The sequence below is a fragment of the Chiloscyllium plagiosum genome, unplaced genomic scaffold (genome assembly GCF_037043375.1).
Source record: "Chiloscyllium plagiosum isolate Xiang-an unplaced genomic scaffold, Cpla_swu_hap1 HiC_scaffold_2, whole genome shotgun sequence".
In the NCBI taxonomy this organism is placed as follows: domain Eukaryota; kingdom Metazoa; phylum Chordata; class Chondrichthyes; order Orectolobiformes; family Hemiscylliidae; genus Chiloscyllium; species Chiloscyllium plagiosum.
In genome coordinates, this window is record NW_028270140.1 from 28,361,453 (window position 1) to 28,383,817 (window position 22,365).

At 39.9% G+C, this 22,365-nt stretch overlaps 1 protein-coding gene across 8 annotated transcripts in view; it reads right to left on the minus strand.

Moving 5' to 3' along the window:
• The window catches only part of ccdc171 (coiled-coil domain containing 171), a 265,898-nt gene that overhangs the window by 160,900 nt on the left and 82,633 nt on the right, over window positions 1-22,365 (minus strand). For all 8 annotated transcript variants that reach the window (XM_087995453.1, XM_043717546.2, XM_043717537.2 and 5 more), the window contains exon 11: window positions 13,680-13,786. In XM_087995453.1, coding sequence (XP_087851579.1) covers window positions 13,680-13,786 — 107 coding nt within the window. The remainder of the gene's footprint in view (window positions 1-13,679; window positions 13,787-22,365) is intronic.

Consider the following 22,365-nt stretch of genomic DNA (forward strand, 5'->3'; position numbering starts at 1 on the left):
GCAAGCAAGTGAATGGGAGAGAAGACTGAAAAGAAGTCACAATGGGGATTGAACAACATAAGACATAAAAATGCCAGGTAACAGCAGAAAAAGCATTCTGGGCAGCACTTAATGCAATAAGAAATCAAATAACTCCTCTTATTTTGAAGGAGGGTTGTGGTTGGAAGGGGGTAAAACAGCTTAGACTCTCAAAAGATAATCACCTACAATCTGGGCTTTCAACAATCTTCAAAAAATATTTCTATTATGTCAATGTGACTTGTGCATACTTGATATCATGCAATATACTACACTGTCGGGTTCTTTTGGCACAGTAGCAATGTCCCTACCTCTGAACCAGAAGACCTGGATTCAAGTCCCATCTGCTCTGCAGCTGTGTAATACAATTTCTGATCAGGTTAATTAGAAAATATTATTAAACTGCACTGTATTTATGAAAAGTGGCTTTTATGATAATAGACTATCAGGTAGTCTTCCTCTTACATTAGACTCTGTAGATCCCCAAGATAGTTCATACAGCATGAGCAGTGGTGGTACAATATACACATTAAGTCCAATAAAGCTAACACAAAATTAATCTTGTAACTTTTTTGTGAAATTAAATGATATGTTTAAAATTACAGTAGTTAAGAAACAAAAACATATGTTCACAGTAAACCGGTTTAGCAAAATATAACAGGCTGGTTTGAAAGGCATCATTCAGAGTGCCTTTAGTCTAATAGTGAGCAAGTTGTATTTTGGAATTTTTGTAAAGCATAAATTTCTGGCACATAACTTTTTCATTACCATAGGAAGCAATATTTCATGAATGTGAGACATACTCAGTTATGATGAAGATTCATTATATTATTTGAATCTATGTTTCCAAATAAAGTACAGGAATGATGACTAGCTTTAGGTTTGAATTATATTTCTATACTGAGTGATACGAAAGGGAGGACAAACAGAGTGAGTGGTGCTGGCATGTCTATAGCTAGTCTGATTTCATGCAATTTACTAATGTGGTTGAACACTTGAGATAAACAGTTTGCGCATTAGAAAAATGTTGTAAGAAAAACTGCTTGTCTAATAACAGGAATCATGTAACACAAAGTCAGAACCATCTGGAAGAAGAAAAGCAGTATGTGCAGGTTTCAGGAAGAGGGAAAGCCTGTAGCAACAGAGTGCTATTAGTTTAGCAGTCTCTAAAACTGTCTGGGTTGAAAAGAAGTAGTTTGAAGGTCAGCAATAGAAAATCTACATTAGCAGAAGGCAATGGAAGAGATGGTTTAAGGAGGTGTCAGCTTCATTAAGGGTCTCAGGAACAGATAGAAAATAGCAGAGTGATTGCAGAAATTTACCAAAACAGTAGTTACCAAACAAACAAGGAGCTTTAAATAGGAGACTCTTTACTGAGGTGTAAGCATCTGAAAGGTTGTTATTGGGGATAAATGGATTAAATCTTTCTTCATGACATTTGTAATGAATTCATTTCAAATGCTTCTTCTGTACCGTAACATAGTTAATGTTTAGCATTTGTAAATTAACATTTCATGATCTTTTGTTAAAAATACCTTGACAATATCTTGTGAGCATGTTCAATGACCAGATACCATAGTTAACAAACAGCAAAAATAAAACTCATGGCTTATAGATTTCACTCAGATTTAATGACCAGCATTACTATCAGCTGGGATCATAACAGACTGTATCCATTGTACTCAATAAAGCAAAGCCAAAAAGAGTACTAGATAAATCAGATCATTCAACAATTGAAATATTAAAATAAATCAAGAGGTAAACATCCACCTTGTATCTAACTGCTTAATTCAAATACATTTCACTCAGATTACACAGATGTATCTGTTAAATGAGTTAAATTCCACATGGTCAGTTTCTGAATGTATCTTAAATAGTTGATGCACAGGCTTCTTAAAGAAAACTTATCATGCAAAACACAACTGAGTCAAAAATAGAATTGCATCAGACTATTTGTTCTGGTGGCTTTAATTAACTGAGTTTGCTTTTAGAAAAAAACAGTTGGACAGTATACTGTTCACATTTCTCACTGCAGAATTCAGAGCCTGCAAGCTTGAGCCCTGAGGGCTGCTCTGTGCCCAAGGCTGCAGCTTAATCATACACCACAGTGATTTTTATTTCACTTGCCAAGCACCTATCACCCTGCTGTTTTCATTAGTTCAATAACCATTTAGTAGAAATGAATGGTAAAGCTGCTGTGATAGTAACCAATAGAAATGAGGATCATGTTGAATTTCCAACATCTCAGAAATTAAGGGCACTTGTTAGATTGGTAAGGAGGAGTTAAGAATTGTATTGACAAAGTCACCGACTCAAAACATTAACTCTTACTTCCTACAGATGCTGTCAGGGCTGCAGATTTTCATCATTATTTCTATTTTTACTCAAGAAGTATATCATTTGTGCAAGTATGCCTAAGTATCCTAAATGCTGCACCACTTTCTATTGCACTACAGAGTGAATACATTGATCGACAATGTATTATTCTGCAGCATATGGAAATCTGAAGAAAATGCAAAGTCAGCCCCTGTAATTGTGTCTAAAAACACAATTATTTTGAAATTCTGGAAACTATAATACAGTAGTGTTGCTTTAAGATGTGCTTGAACTATTATTTGACATCATCAAAAATTCTATTACTGAATGAACTAAACTACCAACAATAAGTTTCTTGCATTTGCCTTTGAAGTCAATTCTGTTTAAACAATTTTCATAAATAATTTTAAAATAGTGATAAATGATGCACCCTAATAATCGAATATAAACAATGAGTAGACCATTTGGCCCATCAAGCCTGCATCAATATTGAACAAGACAGCAGTTGAACTGGTCAGGGCCTTAACTCAATTGTTTTGGCCAGCAACTCATAACCCTCAACTCCCATGTCAAACCTGGCCTCTACTGTTCCATGGGGTAAAGACGCCAAAGATGAATAGTCCTCTGAAAAATAAATTCCACCTCATCATTACTGTACTTGTCAATGAATCCTTTGTGATATTGTATATCATGAGCAGATATCTAAGGACATGCTGGCACTAGAGGAATCCAGAGGAGGTTTACCAGAATGATCCAGGGGACAAAGGGCTTGTTACATAGAAGCAGTTGAGGACTCAGGGTCTGTACTGGATGGAGCTTAGAAGGATGAGGAGGGATCTCATTGAACCTTACAGAATACTGAGAGAGCTGGATAGATGTGGAGATGATGTTTCCACTAGTGGGGGTAACTAGGACCAAGGGCACAACCTCAAAGTGAAGGGATGACCCTTCAGAACTGAACTGAGGAGGCATTTTTTTCAGCATGAGAGTGGTGAATCTGTGAAACTCATTACCACAGAAGCCAAGATATTAAGTGCATTTAAAACAGAAATAGATAGATTCTTGATTAATAAGGGGATCAGAACTTTGGGGAGAAGTCAAGAGAATGGTGTTGAGAAACATATTAGCCATAATCAAGTGGCAGAGCAGACTTGATGGGCTAAATGGCCTATCTTATGGTCATTTCTGGTAATTTGTTGGAAATTGGAGATACAGAATGAGAGAAAAGGCAGTTACAGACTTTGCACTGCATAGCAACGGTATCCCACCAAGTGGTGATCTGTACTGGAAAGTCAGTATTTCTCTGCACACAGCAATAAACTACATGAGGGACAGAAAACTGAATGGGGGATGACCTAAATATAACAAAGTAGCTTCCAATTCTTTCCTCTCTCTCCAATGTTTACATTTCACATTACTTCAAACATACCCCATGGTCACGAATTGCACATTGTTGCAAATCGCTGGTTTGAAAATTTATGAATTCCTCCATTGGATTTCTTGATGAGTGTCTTTCATTGATGGCCCTGCATTTTGCTCTTCCCCATAACAGAGAAAAAAAGACCCAGCCTATTCATTCTTTCCTGTGGTGTATTAACCTTGTAAATAGCTTCCGCTTCATCTCCAACTCCTTTACCCTTTTTATAATTAGGAAACTAGAATTGTACAGACTACTCCAAATGTGATTTTATCAACGCTGCATATAGGTTTGGCATAACTGCAACTTTTTGAAATCTCTGGAAAATGCTAATGCTCACTTCATTGTTACTACCTTTACCAATATATATGTTTTACTACCAGATACTCTTGCTTCTGAGCAAGTTCACAATAGGGTAGGGGTGGCAGTAAAATTATAGGGAGCTGGGTCAGATTGCCCCCTGCCAGGTGAGGCGATTTAACTGAATACACGTGGCCTCCCAATAGCAGTCAAAATGGGAATGAGGGTAATTGTTTCATTCAAAGAGAGGCACTGGACAAGGAAAAGAGCCACTTGATTAAGCCAGAGGTTTTTCCGTAGACATAGTGTGAAAGTTTTTTAGCTTCGCTCATGCTTCTACGTTTCTGCATGCTTCAGCATTAACAACTGCTTTTAATAATAATAGAGGCATTACCAATAATGCCCTCTGAAGAGGGCAGTTGGTTGTCCTGAACAGGGCAACAAACACAGCCACAGCTTATTCATGAGCTGCCACCTGTAAAATTGATAGTGGAAATCCCAACAGTAATTTTAAAATTGAAATCCCATCACCTTCCTAAGTGCATCTGAGACCTAGACTCACACCAGACACTGGATCACCATCTTGAAAGGCAAATTCTGTCCCCAAGCAATTTGTGACCTCCTTATTTTTCTTAGCAAAATGTAATACCTTAAACCTCATGCTGCTGAAATTCATGAGCCAATTATCTGCCTCGTTTGCAGATTAATTAATGTCTCCGTGTAATTAGTTATAGTCCTTTTTACTTTTCAATGTATTCTCCTTTGGAAATGGACAGCAGAAGAAAGCAGGACATAGCATATGCCTCTGGTTTCACTCAATTTCTTCACACCTTTTGTCGCATTAACTAGGAAAGTATATCACTTATGGTGTGAAAACATACATCCAAGTCCAGTAATTAAACAGAAAACCTGTGTGCAGCTTTCTAACATGGCAGATATGCTTCCATCCAAATCTTCATTGTGTTTCCAGTTTTGAATGGCGGATGTTCTCCCAACCCAGTTTTACATTATGAAACAGTTCAATCCTCTAGTAACTTCAAGTTACTCCAATTACTGCTTTTCCAAAAAAGCTATTTCCCTATCTACAGCCTGCCCTAAGGTTTAGGTTTTGGATTTGCAAACTCAGATCTAGGACACATTTACTAAAACATCAATGCCATCAATCAAATTGTGGTATTAATTAAACATTCCAGGGTCAATAGTAGACACATAGTTCATTAATCAAATGCAGCTATTTAGTCACAGTAATTAAAGTATACATAGATAGCCATACAATTAAGACTAATACGCCAAGATAAAATGGTGTTGTTTCCCAAGACAGTAGTCCCAAAGCTTATTTCAACAGATTTACTTTGAACAACGACACTAGGCTAATTTAAAGTGGGCAGCCAGCTAACTGCCTCATTAATTCCAAATTTCACCCACTCCTCGCATCTACTTATTAGTGCCCACCCCCAGAACTTAATGATTAAATGAACATTCGTCAATGAAGGTCAGGCTAACAATATTTGTCATTCACTCACAAATTCTCATTTTTACAAAAGCAAAAATTGCTAAAGGCATTTATTGCTCTGTAGTCTCAGATATTCTTAAAAATGTCATGCAAAAACTCTTTTCCTGGGTCAGTTGCATACATATATTTATTTTAATCACTGGCAAAACTTCAAGCCTTTAGAAAATGGCTGCTTCCTCCTGGGGTCAAAAATAGTAGAGTAATTGTACATTAGCCAGTCAAAGAGATGAAAACTAATTATTTTGCCCTACATAAAGCTTCAAGTCTTGTAAAGGAAATATATACCTCCATCAATGGCTCTAGAGGTAAATGTAATATGTTCTGTTGTCCTATGCCTTACAGATTAGACAGCCTTGGATTCAATTTCTAGTCAAATGCATGTTAGACAATCTTATTTATACAAACCTTTGGGGAATTCATCACTGATCCAGGTGTATCTAGAGAAAGCCAGATAAAAGTCCCCCAGGATTTCAACTACCGATTGCTATCTAGAAAACTTCTCTGGAGGTCTGAGTGCACGAGAGAAGATATTGGAAAATATAGGACAAGTGCAAGAATACATCACAACAAGAAGAGTCAGATTACCAGAGTCACAATCCATACAGCGTTACATAGACAAGGAAAGTTATGGCAATGGTATTGGAAACATTATGATGTAAAATTTTTTAGTTACATTTATACTAAGATAAAAATCAGACATTTCCTTAGACCGCTACATCAAAAGAAATGGAATGATTTGCTATTTTATGACAAGATTAGAAGTGTGAATGAGAATATACTGATGATACTGATTGGTCAATTCAACAAGCCCAAAATCAGAAATAGTCTAGCAGAAAACAGCACTTGAAATACACAGAGGCAGCAGATAATTTGCCCCTGGAGTTCCCAAAATACTTTGGAAAATATCACAGCTGCCCAATGAGAGAAAACCCACCAACATACATAGAATGGATAGAATAGATGAGAACTGTTCCTTTGGAGTGCTTGTTCTTAATAAGCAGTAAATATGTGCAAGAAATAGCCTATAACTAGAGAAGCAGTGTGGAGGGCAAATAAGCAAGTGTGTTTTGGGGGTATTTTGTTGGTTCATGATCATAGATGCCAAATATAGGATTTCTGACAATTGAGAGCAATTTTCTGGTCATTCTTTTTTGAGTTTATTAAGAAGCAGCAGTTTAGATACAATACATTGGTTAATTAGATAAATATACAGTTGTGACATTTGGAAATGGTTCACAAATACCAGAGGACACATAGGCTGTTGAGACAGTGTGCGTTATCTCATTAAAATTGTGCACCCTGCTTTCAAACCAAAGTATAAAGGAGCTCTTGCCAAAGTCTTAATCCTCTTCTTCTGGTCCATCTTCCATCTGGGGAAGACAGCTCCCTTAAGACCGCCTGATGAGGACTACTGCCTACCGCTGAGGAACTGTTGATGTACCCAATTTCTAGGGACAAGTAATTTATGCTGTGTCAATCAATTGTCTGACTATTTCTGGTCAATGAACAATGTGACAGCTATTCATGAAGTCAGATGACCATTGTAACCTTACCCACCTCCAGTTCAAGGTTACTTTTCACTCCTTCTAAGAACAAAACTTTCTTATTTTGGAAAACATCACACTCATAACTGGGTAGTGTGACACCCGACAAATCTTAGAAGGCTAAATGAAGGTAAAAGGCCAGTAACACAGTTAAATAAGGTCTCATGTTTCACTTGGGAAATACTAAATATGGAAGAGTAAAAGTACAGTTTTGAAGGGGACCCCAAATTTTAACAATTTGTAGTGGGGATAAAAGGCAGGAAGAGGGAAGCTGCTGAGGCCAGTATCTTGTTACCAAGTTAGCCTTTATTTATACATGGACACTCTTAAATACTGATCCAGCTTCCTCACAATGAACAGAACCTCTAACACACCTGTTCATATCTATCAGCCAGGGCTCCCTGCCTGGACCAGATTAACAGCCCAAATCAGGGAACTCATCTGGCTTCTCTCGTTACAATCGCTAACTAGCCCCCTTTAAGACAAAGGACTTAGCCCAGTTTGTTTTTGCAAATCCTCCTGATGTTAGCATCAGGTCAGGTTCCTCCAGGTCTGCCTCTGATACGGGTGGTGTATAATACACAGTAACTCGCCTCTTGTGACTGCAGCACTGTTTGCTAGTTTGCAGTTTTTATATGGTACACGTTCATGTTCAGGAACCTTGTACCTACAGGAACTTTATACATCACTGGATCTGACCTCACATCAACCATGCCTCTTACCCTTTCAGGGCCATTCCTGTAGTTCCTACACCAAACTTCATCCCCTGATTTAAACAGTCTATCTTGATTATAGAAGTCTTGATGTTTCTGTTATCACTTTAACCTTACCCAAACCCAGGCCCCGGGGGGATGCGGTGGGGGGGGGGGGGGGGGGGGTGATCCTACAATTAAATAGGAGCCAGGACAGTTTGGTATCTAGTGAAGGTGTAGGCTATTTCTTTAAGTCTGCCTTCAAAGATTGGACCGCTCTTTCTGTCACATTATTGGATAATGGATGGTATCGATTTGTCGTTATATGATGAATATCATTCAACTTTAGGAGTTACTTAGATTCCTCATTGGGAAATGATGGCCCGTTATCTATGGCCATCACTTCCGTGAGTCAGTGTATTGCAAAAGATGTGCGTTGTTTTTCTATCCTCATTGCAGTGTTTGAAGATTGAACTCTGTGCATGTCCAGCTACTTTGAGTGGACATCCACAATGACTAAAAACATTGAGCGCATGAAAGGACCTGCATAGTCGACGTGTAACCTGGCCATTGCCATGAATGTGGGGGAGCTGCTGACAGTAATATTTGTCTTTGTTAGCACTCTGGGCACTATTCCATTAACATGGCTATGTCTGCATCGAATCCTGGCCATCAGATGTAACATCTTACCAACATCTTCATTCTGGACACCTCTGCATCACCCTGGTGGAGGTCAGCCAGTATTTGGTGGTGACCTTTGCTTGGGACAATCACTATTGCTCCCCATAGTATCATGCCATCCTCTACTGTGATCTGGTCTCTCTGGGTCCAAAAAGGTTTCAGTTCTGGTTGTAGTGGCTCTTTGGCTTCCCCCATCACCACCAGCTGTTTCAACTTCATCAGGACCAGATCTTTCTGTGTCCAAAGTCTGATATCGTCAGCTTTGACTGGAAGTGTGTCCAGAAAATTCAAAACCACAAGGACTTTTCCACAATGGTGTATCTGCCAGCAGGAGGAGGCTATGAGCTACTTGGATTCTCGGACAATGCAATTATACACAGATAGTATTAGAGTCCAATGCTCAATTTGGCCTGTAGCTATGAGCGGCACTGCCTTGTCCTTTTTAAGTAGAGGGTCTGTGGTCTGTTATTATTACAAATTTACATCCATAAAGGTATTGATCGAACTTCCTGACTCCAAACATGATTGCCAAACCTTCCTTCTCTAACTGGGCGTATTTACACTCTGCATTAACCAAAGTCTAGTATGTCATTGAGCTGTTGTATTCATTGGGCCACCTAGGAGGTGATACTACCATAATGCCACACAGGGAGGCATTGCATGTCATTACCAGATCTCGTTTGGGATCATAGAGTGCCAACACCTGAGAGGATGAGAGCTGTTTCTTCACTTCACTGAAAGCTATGGCTTGGGTACGTGACCATTTACAAAGCTGACCCTTTTTTTTTGAAAGAGTTGATGCAAGGTGCTGGAATGGAAGCCAGATAATGTATGAGCTTTCCATAATAATTCATAAGCCCAAGCAAGACCTAAGCTTGGATACAGAAGTGGAACAGGGCACTCTTGTTCACCCTCACTCTATCTTCCAATGGTTGTAACTCAGTCCTGTCAACTTTGTAGCCGAAGTAGGTCCTGTCGACTTTGTAGCCCAAGTCGGTCATTTGAGGGGCCTAGAACACATTTTATTTCCTGCTAAGACAGACGGCCACCTGGGAGAAACATCTAAGGACTATGCCTAAGTTATCTACATGCTCTTTATTGGATATCCCTATTAGTAGCACATCACCTAGATAAATGACAACCTGGGATAGATCTTGTAAAATGTTTTCCATGGACTGCTGAAAAACTGCACAGGCTCATGATACCCCAAATGGCAATCTCATATATTGGTAAAAACCCTTATGGATATTAATTGTAGTATACTTCTGGGAATCATCATCTCACCACAAGTACACATGACTCATTTCCAATTTCATGAAGGACAGCATTCCTGCCAGCTTTGCACATAAATCCTCTATGCAAGTGATTGCATATTTATCCAGATGTGAAAAGCGATTTACCATTTGCTTAAAATCCCCACCAAGGCAAATCAACCTGTCCAGCTTCACAATCAGTATGACCAGTGCTGCCCATTCTGCAAACTGGACTAGTTTGATGATTCCTTTGCTTTCCAACTTTCTGATCTCTGCCTCTACTTCTGCCCATCAGACAAATGGCAATGGGTGGACCTTGCAGAATCATGGAATTGCTTCCTGGTCAACTTGCAAGGTGACCTTGGCTCCTTTCATAGTCCCTATACCTACCTGAAAAACATCCAGTTATTTAATTAGGACTTTGTTCAGGCCGCCATTTTCTAATTGAAAAATGTTGAACCAATCAAGAAGAATCTTTCTCAACCAATTTTGCCCCATCGAGCTTGGACCTGAGCCTCTTACTACAATAACTGACAACTGAACCAGCTGCTTAGCATAAGAAACCAGAACTGAAGTTGTATACTTAATCTGTAAAGGTTCCCCAGTAAAGGTTCTCAGTCTAGCTGAGGTCTTGTGCAAACTTAAGGGTTGGAGTCCAGAGCAAATTTTCTTAAAGACTGGTTTTTTAATCACTTAAACTGGAATCAATTGGTATCAGGGGGCAAACTCTCCACTATTTGGAGTCATACCTGGCACATAAGAAAATGGTTGCGGTTGTTGGAGGTCAGTCATCCCAACTCCAGCATATCTCTTGCAGGAGTTCCTCAGGGTAGGCCCAACCATCTTCAGCTGCATCATTGATGACCATCCCTGCATCATAAGGTCGGAAGTGGGGATGTTCACCGATGAATGCACACATCCAGCACCATTTACCACTCCTCAGATGGTGAAGCAGTCAATGTTCAAATGCATAAATGTCTGGATAGTGTCCAGGCTTGGGCTGACAAGTAGCAAGTCACATTTGTGTCACACAAAGGCCAGGCTATGACCTTTACCAATAAGAGATAATCTAACCACTGCCCCTTGACATTCAATGGTGTAACTATCACTGAATCCCACACTATCAACATCCTGGGGGTTATCATTGACCAGAAACCAGACTCATCACATAAACACAGTGACTATAAGAGCAAGTGAGAGGCTAGGAATATTGTGGCAAATAACTCATCTCCTGACTCCCTCAAGCCTGTCCACCATTTACAAACAAGTCAGGATTGTGGTGGAATACTCCCCACTTGCCTGGATGAGTGCAGCTCCAACAACACTAAAGAGACTTGACACCTTCCAGGACAAAGCGGCCTGTTTGATTGACACTACATCCACAAGCATCCACTCCCTCCACTATCTACAAGATGCACAGCAGAAATTGACCAAAGATGCTTAGCCAGCACCTTCCAAACCCCACGACCACTTCCACCTAGAATGACAAGGGCAGCAGATGCATGGGAACATCGCCACCATCAAATTCCCCTCCAAGTCACTCACCATCTTGACTTTGGAAAAAAACAAATCACTGTTCCTTCACTGTCGCTGGGTCAAAATCCTGGAATTCCCTCCCTAATAGCATTGTGGGTCAACCCACAGCAGGTGGGCTACAGCGACTCAAGAAGGCAGCTCACCACCCCTTTCTCAAGGGCAACTAGGGTAGGGTAATAAATGCTGGCCAGCCAGCAACGCCCACATCCCACAGATATATAAATAATAATAAAAAAGGATGGATTGTCTTGAATAAAGTTGTTCAAGATAGGCTTGTATCTGTTGGAGTTTACAGAGCAAGCAATGACTTGATTGAAACATTTATGATCATGAGGGGTTTTGACAGAGTTGACAGAGAAAGAATGCTTCCTATTTTGGAAAGATCTAGAACTAGGGATGTACTGTTTAACAATAACTTCTCACCTATGTATTACAGGGATGATGCAAAATCTATTCTGGGCATTGAGCGTCTTTGAATTCTTTTCCTGAAAAGATGATGGAAGCAGCTTTTTTGAATATTTGTAAGGCACAAGTGGACAAAGGGATAGTGGAGGGGAGTAAACAGAAATGGATGCATTAGGGACAGGGCCCGGAAGAGGATGCATTAGAAATGCAGGGTAAAAGGATGCCACGGGAGAGAGGGGTGTGAAGATCCAATCGGGTGGAGGAAGAGGGGGAGCAGAGAGGGGGAGGATCCAGTGATTTGAGGCAAGAACACAATGGGGAGAAAGGGGAAGGTCTGTTTTTGAAGCTTCACTTATCTCATTGCTAATAGTTCTGATATCTTGCAAATCATGTTGAGATTATATCAGCTTGTAATGGCAAGAATGGCCACAAATGCTGTTTACCTCTTGAATTATAGCATATTAGCAGCATCTTTTCCATATGCTGATGATTGCACATATGCAAGAAATCAAAGCATTAGTTGCCAAACTGGCAGTTAGGAAATGCAATATGTTAAAGAGAAGAACTGAGATAGTACACAATAACTGATTAACAGATCACAAGGTTTGGCTAGACCACCTGTGTGTTGGGTCCAGACAGTGCCCTTAGTAGGTTATTGATTACTACATCATTAGCTGCCAGAGGCTAAGCTTGGTAATGCGACAGGAGATGGAAGTTGCTACTGAAGCTAAAACAAAACCCAATCGGTACAATTCACTAAATGGAGCAGGTGCATTTGAGGCATTGAATTTAATGGAAAAGCAATGGAAAGTGGAGAGAGAATATGCAGATGGCCCATCCAACACTCTCATTTCACACTACCCTCTAAAGTTCAAATTACCCCCAATGGATAATGTACAGTCTGGAATCAAGAATATTTTAAAAGCTTGTTACTTGGTTGAAAAAAAGCATATTTTGCATAAGCAGCTCACACTAGTGTCTTTTTTAATCCAACTGCACTATTAGTCAGTTCCTGTTTCACTGCGACACATCTATGGGGTCAGTCACATGTCACTGTACATGGATGTCGAGTGGCAGATCATCAGTTAGATGCCACAGCTTGCGATTTATTTTCTCTGACAGTTCATTCTTCTTTCTGTCAAACTATTCCCTATGCTTTCACTAGAACCACCCTCCTAGTTTCCTCTCTGCTAACTCTGGCACTGCTTCACAACTAAGAACATTTTTGAGCCAAATATTGCTGTGTCAATCCCTCCACACTGCTGGAGATCATGTGACATTCATCTTCATTGGTAATAATTCACCCCGGGTAACATGTTCCTAGTTACTTTGAAGTTTCTTATTTCAGCCTCGGCAGAATTTTCAAAAATATATTCACTATACCATTTCACAGGGCTGATTCAGGAGGATCAAAAGATTTCTGGTGCAGTTAGAAATGTAATTATTTTCTTAGTTTTCTAACAGTTTACAATCCCTCTTGAAACTCCCAAAGCCACCGTAATTGTATTTTTTTGAAACAAAGACACAGACACAATGAACACAACAATGTGAGCTGTTTGATTAACAACCTTCAAACATTCAGTGGGTCACTTCATATACTAACATGGTAATACAATTTTGCAACAAACGTTTCAAGAAAATGTGTTTTGTTAAAACTGCTGCTCATAAACATGCAGTTACATATACAGCCTGTTGAGTAAATGGAAATGAGACACTAAAATTTTTATTTTTACCCCATTTCAAAAAATAAACGTTGGAATTCAGTGAAGTGTTCTTAAAAGGTTTCCTAAAATAACAGTCCTGTAAAACTGTTTGATTTTCTTGGACTAAACACTATGACCACATTTTGTGTTGTTTTCTCAGACACCATAGGTAACTGCAAAGCTGTCAATCCTGGACTCCCTGTGGTCACTGCAATCTCCCATGACCTTTGTAATGAGTGGGTAACACATACTGCTGCAGGCCAAGGGCTGCATCTTAGGCACCAAACAGTGCAAGTGTTACCTCATTAGATGTGTCTTCTAGCCTGCTCTGGTAATCTGTCAAGGTTTGTCTCAAATTCTCAAGGACGACAGAGGGGCTTAAGGGTTTTTCTTTGTCCTTGCGACTGCCTAAAGGAGGAAAAAGGGAAGACATGTAAAGCTTTTAAATATTGCCTTATAATACTGCAGTTAGAAAATAGATATTGTGCCTAAAAACCACTAAATTTCACAAGTTATTCAATATCAATCTTTATCAGTGTATTGATATATTTATTGAACAGGTAAATATGGAATAATTAATGATCTCAGAAGTTATGAAGAGTATACAGTATAAGCAGAATCACACAGCAAATATTATCTTTATTTCTAGGTTTTAAATCATCATGTTTTCAATAAAGCAATCTGCTGTCATTCTGAATTCCTCCTTCCAGCCATTCATAAAAATATAACATCGTCACCCTGAAACTGCTACCAATGTTGCAATTATGACAGAAAATTATAATGAAATAATTAGAATTAGAATCAGGTATGCATTGTCACACTGTATCTCTGATGTGCAATTTTGAAAACTTTGAAATCTATTTGATCACCCTAATCTAATAGCACAGATGTTTTTAGTGAATGAGGGAAGAAAGGCAAAGACATTTTTTTCACAACAACTTATATTTATAGAGTTTTTAAACCTAGCTAAACACATGCTTTTAACATATTGAAACATCATAAGGTCAGCATGAGGTGGTAAACCTATATCAGAGCAGATAGCTAAAAGCATGGTCAAAAGGATAAGCTGTAAAAAAGAACCTGAAAAGAGGAAAGAGAGGTAAGGAGGCAGAAACATTCATGGAAGAAATACTAGAGATTGGATGCATAGCAGCATAGAAGAATTTACAAGTGTCAGTGATGGAACAATTAATTTAAAAAAGGGATACACAAGAACAGAATTGGAGGGATGCAGATATCTCACGTGATTATAGAATCGGAGATGACTATAAAAGTAGGAAGGGTTGAAGACTTTAAAACGAGTCAAAGAATTTAAAAAATTAATCAGGAGATATTGCAGCTCAGTGAGCACAAGGTGATGGGCGTTAAGATGCAAGCAGTAGAGCTTTAGATAACCTCAAGTCTATGGAGAGCAAATGATGGAGGCACAGTCAGGAATGTGTTGGAGTTAGAAATAACAAAGATATGGATGAGGGCTTCAACAGATGATATGCAGAGAAATGGCATTTGGGGAATGTTACAGTTTCTGAAAAGGACTGTTTAAGTGATGCCATGAATACATGTGGTTAGAAGCCCTCATCTCAGAATCAAATTTAACAGTCAGATTCAACCACTATTCCATGGATTTTTTTATTCATTCACAGGATTTGGGCATCACAGATGGACTATCATTGTGGGTGCAGCAGAAGTTGGGGGGAGGAGGGAGTAGAAGAGACAGAGAAAGAGAGAGATCCACAATGCTATCAAGAAACAAGTCCCAGGATATTGATCTACCAACACAACCTACACATCCCTGAACACTATGGGCAATTTAGCATGGCCAATTCACCTAACCAGCACATCTTTGGATTGTGGGAGGAAACCGCAGTACCCGGAGGAAACCCACGCAGACACGGTGAAAATATGCAAACTCCAAACAGACAGTCGCCCGAGGCTGGAATCGAACACAGGTCCCTGATAGTTCCAAGTCAAAATGGTATGTCGCTTGGAGGGGAACCAACAGGTGGTAATGTTCCCACGTACCTATTATCTATATCCTTCAAAGCGCTACAGCTCCTGGTTGGAATTGGAGGTAGGGACTGGAATCAATTTTAATCTTCCAAACATTTAGACGAAATTTTAACTCCCTCGTATGAAGTATGCATGGGTAAAGTATGATTTCAAAAAGCAGTAAATTGGTCTCTGCAGTACAGTATTCTGTGTGTTAGTTAAGATTACAAATAAAAATATTTCAACCATTATATTTTCTTCGAGTTATATGCATGGTACTGGAGGGAAGAAATAATTTGATTTCAACAGGAACAGATGCTAATGACCTTTCAGTATTCAAAAATGTTGATGCATTTATTGGGAAAATGAAATGTAACTAAAATGTTAAATTGCCGACTTCAAGAATCACCCTCGCTCTGAACGCAACATCACCTCCTCATAAATTGAATTACTTTTACATCATTTCCAAGAATGTTCTCAAGGGGGAGAGGGGCCAGCAAGAGGTCATTGTCCACATTGGAACCAATGACATAGGAAAGGAAAAGGTTGAGATTCTGAAGGGAGATTACAGAGAGTTAGGCAGGAATTTAAAAAGGAGGTCCTTGAGAGTAGTAATATCTGGATTACTCCCGGTGCTACGAGCTAGTGAGGGCAGAAATAGGAGGATAGAGCAGATGAATGCATGGCTGAGGAGCTGATGTATGGGAGAAGGATTCACATTTTTGGATCATTGGAATCTCTTTTGGGGTAGAAGTGACCTGTACAAGAAGGACGGATTGCACCTAAATTGGAAGGGGATTAATATACTGGAAGGGAGATTTGCTAGAGCTGCTCAGGAGGATTTAAACTAGTAAGGTGGGACCCAGGCAGAAAGTGAGGAAAGAGATCAATCTAAGACTGGTATAGTTGAGAACAGAAGCGAGTCAAACACTCAGGGCAGGAAGGGACAAGGTAGGACTAATAAATTTAACTGCATTTATTTCATTCAAGAGGCCTAACAGGGAAGACAGATAAACTCAGGGCATAGTTAGGAACACGGAAATGGGGTATCATAGCAATTACAAAAACATGGCTCAGGGATGGGCAGGACTGGCAGCTTATGTTCCAGGATACAAATGCTACAGGAAGGATAGAAAGGGAGGCGAGAGAGGAGGGGGAGTGGCATTTTTGATGAGGGATAACATTACACTGTACTGAGGGAGGATATTCCCGGAAATGCATCCAGGGAAGTTATTTGGGTGAAATTGTGAAGTAAGAAAGGAATGAACACCTTATTGGAATTGCATTATTGACCCCCTAATAGTCAGAGGGAAATTGAGAAACAAGTTTGTAAGAAGATCTCGGCGATCTATAAAAATAATAAGGTGGTTATGGTAGGAGATTTTAACTTTCCATAGCATTTCAACATAGACTGGGAATGCCATAGTGTTAAGGGTTTAGATGGAGAGGAATTTGTTAAGTGTGTACAAGAAAATTTTCTGATTCAGTATGTGGATGTACCCACTAGAGAAGGTGCAAAACGTGACCTATTCTTGAGAAATAAGGCAGGGCAGGTGACTGAGGTGTCAGTGGGGGAGCACTTTGGGGCCAGCAACCATAATTCTATTAGATTTAAAATAGTGATGGAAAAGGATAGACCAGATCTAAAAGTTGAAGTTCTAAATTGGAGAAAGGCCAATTTTGACGGTATTAGGCAAGAACTTTCAAAAGCTGATTGGGGGCAGATGTTCGCAGGTGAAGGGACGGCTGGAAAATGGAAAGCCTTCAGAAATGAGATAATGAGAATCCAGAGAAATTATATTCCTGCCAGGGTGAAATGAAAGGCTGGGAGGTATAGGGAATGCTGGATGACTAAACAAATAGAGAGCTTGGTTAAGAAAAAGAAGGAAGCATATGTCAGGTATAGACAGGATAATCAAATGAATCCTTAGGGTATAAAGGCAGTAGGAATATACTTAAGACGGAAATCAGGAAAGCAAAACGGGGACATGAGATAGCTTTGGCAAATAGAATTAAGGACAATGCAAAGGATTTTACAAATACATGATGGACAAAAAGGTAACTGGGGAGGGAATAGGGCCCCTCAAAGATCAGCAAGGCAGCCTTTGTGTGGAGCTGCAGAAAATGGGGGAGGTACTAAACAAGCATTTTGCATCATATTTACTGTGGAAAAAGATATAGAACGTAGGGAAATAGATGGTGACACCTTGAAAAATGTCCATATTACAGAGGAGGAAGTGCTAGATGTCTTGAAAAGCATAAAGGTGGATAAATCCCCAGGACCTGATCAGGTGTACCCTAGAACTCTGTGGGAAGCTAGGGAAGTGATTGCTGGGCCTCTTGCTGAGATATTTTATCATCAATAATCACAGGTAAGGTGCTGGAAGACTGGAGGTTGGCAAACATGGTGCCACTGTTTAAGAAGGGTGATAAGGACAAGCCAGGGAACTATAGACTAGTGAGCCTGACGTTGGTGGTGGGCAAGTTGTTGGAGGGAATCCTGAGGGACAGGATGTACATGTATTTGGAAAGGCAAGGACTGATTTGGGATAGTCAACTTGGCTTTGTGCATGGGAAATCATGTCTCACAAACTTGATTGAGTTTTTTGAAGAAGTAACAAAGAGGATTGATGAGGGCAGAGCAGTAGATGTGATCAATATGGACTTCAGTAAGGCGTTTGACAAGGTTCCCCATGGAGACTGGTTAGCAAGGTTAGATCTCATTGAATATAGGGAGAACCAGCCATTTGGATACAGAACTGGCTCAAAGGTAAAAGACAGAGGGTGGTGGTGAAGGGTTGTTTTTCAGACTGGATGCCTGTGACCAGTGGAGTGCCACAAGGATCGGTGCTGGGTCCTCTACTTTTTGTCATTTACATAAATGATTTGGACGTGAGCATAAGAGGTATGGTTTTGCAGATGACACCAAAATTGAATGTGTGGTGGACAACGAAGAAGGTTACCTCAGATTACAACGGGATCTTGATCAGATGGGCCAATGGGCTGAGAAGTGGCAGATGGAGCTTAATTCAGATAAATGTGAGGTGCTGCATTTTGGGAAAGCAAATCTTAGCAGGACTTATATACTTAACGGTAAGATCGTAGGGAATGTTACGGAACAAACAGACCTTGGAGTGCAGGTTCAGAGCTCCTTGAAAGTGGAGTCGCAGGTAGGTAGGATAGTGAAGAAGGCGTTTGGTATGCTTTCCTTTATTGGTCAGAGTGTTGAGTACAGGAGTTGGGAGGTCATGTTGTGGCTGTACAGGACATTGGTTAGGCTACTGTTGGAATATTGTGTGCAGTTCTGGTCTCCTTCCTATTAGAAAGATGTTGTGAAACTTGAAATGGTTCAGAAAAGATTTACAAGGATGCATCAAGGGTTGGAGGAGTTGAGCTATGAGGAGAGGCTGAACAGGCTGGGGCTGTTTTCCCTGGAGCATCGGAGGCTGAGGAGTGACCTTATAGAAGCTTATAAACTCATAAGGGGCATGGATAAGATAAATAGATCAAGTCTTTTCCCTGGGGTTGTGGAGTCCAGAACTAGTGGGCATAGGTTTCAGTTCTGGGTCCTCTTCTGTTTGTAATTTTTATTAATGACTTGGAAGAGGGAGTCGAAGGGTGGGTCAGTAAATTTGCAGACGATACAAAGATTGGTGGAGTTGTGGATCGTGACGAGGGCTGTTGTCGGCTGCAAAGGGACTTAGATATGATGCAGAGCTGGGCTGAGGAGTGGCAGATGGCGTTCAACCCTGTCAAGTGTGAGGTTGTCCATTTTGGAAGGACAAATAAGAATGCGGAATGCAGGGTTAACGGTAGGGCTCTTAGTAAGGTGGAGGAGCAGAGGGATCTTGGGGTCTATGTTCATAGATCTTTGAAAGTTGCCACTCAGGTGGATAGAGCTTATAAGAAGGCCTATGTGTATTAGCGTTCATTAGCAGAGGGATTGAATTCAAGAGTCGTGAGGTGATGTTGCAGCTGTATAGGATCTTGGTAAGGCCACATTTGGAGTACTGTGTGCAGTTCTGGTCGCCTCATTTTAGAAAAGATGTGGAAACTTTGGAGAGGGTGCAGAGGAGATTTATCAGGATGTTGCCTGGAATGGAGAATAGGTCGTACGAGGATAGGTTGAGAGTGCTAGGCCTTTTCTCATTGGAACGGAGAAGGATGAGGGGTGACTTGATAGAGGTTTATAAGATGATCAGGGGAATAGATAGAGTAGACAGTCAGAGACTTTTTCCACGGGTACAACAGAGTGTTAGAAGGGGACATAAATTTAAGGTGAAGGGTGGAAGGTATAGGGGGGGATGTCAGGGGTAGGTTCTTTACCCAGAGAGTGGTGGAGGCATGGAATGCGCTGCCTGTGGGAGTGGTAGAGTCAGAATCTTTGGTGACCTTTAAGCGGCAATTGGATAGGTACATGGATGGGTGCTTAAGCTCGGACAAATGTTCGGCACAACATCGTGGGCCGAAGAGCCTGTTCTGTGCTGTATAGTTCTATGTTCTATGTTTAGGGTGAGAGTGGAACGATATAAAAGAGATCTAAGGGGCAACCTTTTCACGCAGAAAGTGGTACACGTATGGAATGAGCTGCCAGAGGAAGTGATGGAGGCTAGTACAATTGCAACATTTAAGAGATATTTGGATGGGTATATGAATAGGAAGGGTTTGGAGGGATATGGGCCAGGTGCTGGCAGGTGGGACTAGATTAGGTTGGGATATCTGGTCGGCATGGATGGGTTGGACTAAAGGGTCTGTTTCCATGCTGTACATCTCTATGACTCTATTTAGTACTAAACATTTTGGTAAAATTACTCAAGTTTATTCCAAATTACATCTCAATCATAAACCAGAGGAGGTATAGATAGTGAGTTGAAAATAAGGAGATTTAACAAGCCCATTAACACTTAAGTTGTAAATGTCATCTAACTCTTTTTTTTCCAGAATTAGAATCCCTACAATGTGGAAACAGGCCCAACACTGACCCTCTGAAGAGTAACCCACTCAGACCTATTCCCCTACCCTATATTTACCCCTGACTAATGCACCTGACCTACACATCCCTGAACACTATGGGCAATTTAGCATGGCCAATTTATCTAAACTGCCCATCTTTGGATCGTGGGAGGAAACTGCAGCATCCGGAGGAAACTTGTGCAGACACGGGTAGAATGTGCAAACTCCATATAGACAGTTGCCCGAGGCTGGAAGTGAACCCAGGTCTTTGATGCTACGAGGCAGTAGTGCTAGCGACTGAACCACCGTGCCGACCTGAGAATTATGTGAACAGTATAGTGCAAAGCAACAAAGAAAGCTTATATTGTGCTTTTCTGTACAGTGCAACTTCTTTCTTGTCAGAATTTACAGTAATCTTGCATAGGGCATTAGGAATGACTTTGCAACAGTGAAAAAATCATCAATAATTACAAAGAGAAGGGATGCTATAGATATTTGACGTTATGCGACAGTTTGCTGTAATTACAAACGTCATTCAGTGGCTGATTTCTTAAATGGATAGGGTGCAAAAAAAGTGTTTCCAAATGAATTAACAAAAAAGCTCAATTTGACATAATTGTACATATTTTGCAGAACGATCTATTACCACCTCGAGTTGAGGGCTCCCACCAAGTCCTCCTGTCTAGATATTTTTAAATCAAAGTGTTTGGTTATGTTAAGATAAGGACCCAGAGTCAGGCAGAATTGAAGGTGGACCTTATAGTTGGTCTAAAGGGCAGTTAGTTAATATGGAAGAGGATAAAACATTACTGAGACTCAACAAGAGACAGTTTTCTGAGCAACAAGACGTAATTTCTTGCACAACAGCATTTAGTAAATTTACACAGACTATTTCAACACAACTACTCAGATGATTAGAAGTCAAGCATGATATGTCTGAACCCATCAGGATCTTGAGCTAGAATCCTGATTCTCCATTGAGACTCTACCTCAAATTGGGTGGAGCTTAATGTAATCTCCAACATCAACACTTCTAGTGTCAACCAAGAGAGAAAAGAAATTCATTAAAATGATCCCCTTTCTTCAGACATTGGCATTCTTAAAATATTAACCAGTTTAGCAGCAGGAATGCAAACTAGTTGGAGAAGACAAATTGAAAATAATATTTACATATTGAGGAATCTGTGACATTAAAGACAAAGCTACTTCAAATCATCATAAGGCATTACTACATGTATCTGCTGCCCTGGGATTTTACTTCTTGGACTATAGCAGCTTGTTTACAAAAAGCTCTTTGGAACAGATATTTCAACATTCTATAGAGAAGTATATGAAACATTCTAATCGAATGTGTCATTCCTCTTAAAAATAAAACATGGAGCTGAGAAGCACAAAAAGAATCTGCTGGAAGGATCAAACATATAGACAGGGTCTTTGCATCAGTGCAAAGTAAGATTTATCAAAGTTCACTAGTAAATGGTTCCTTAAAGTTGAGAAGATCTGACTGGATAACAATCCTTGATCTATATTCCCCTTTGTCTAGCCAGAGGCAGACATTACAAGGATAGCTATGGATGTCAAAAGCCATTAGGCGCATTTATATGTTCTTAAAAAAATACATGACTGATAACTGATAAGCAGTAATTATGGCTTGCTCCCACTTAGTGACATAAAAGAATTGTTCATCAAGAAGTACAATTGACACTTCACTTTTCTGGGGAGTAAAAATACTTAAAAGAGCTTAATAAGTTAGTTAGCTTGATTTTAGCAGAATTTTCTGAATGATTACTCATCAATGGTCCTTGCATAATATCGGAAGTGACTTGATTATGTGAAACTTAATATGTCCACTATTGTTAACTTAAAGTTCCTTAATTTAAATGAATTGAAGGGTACTGTGGTCAAATGGCATGTCACTTGACCAGTAATCCAAAGGACCGAAACAAACAAAAGATAATAATTTTCCACTTGGTTGCGTTATTAATATTTAATTCAAAGTTTTAGTAATTCTGATTATATGCACACAAACTGCCAAAATTATCAGT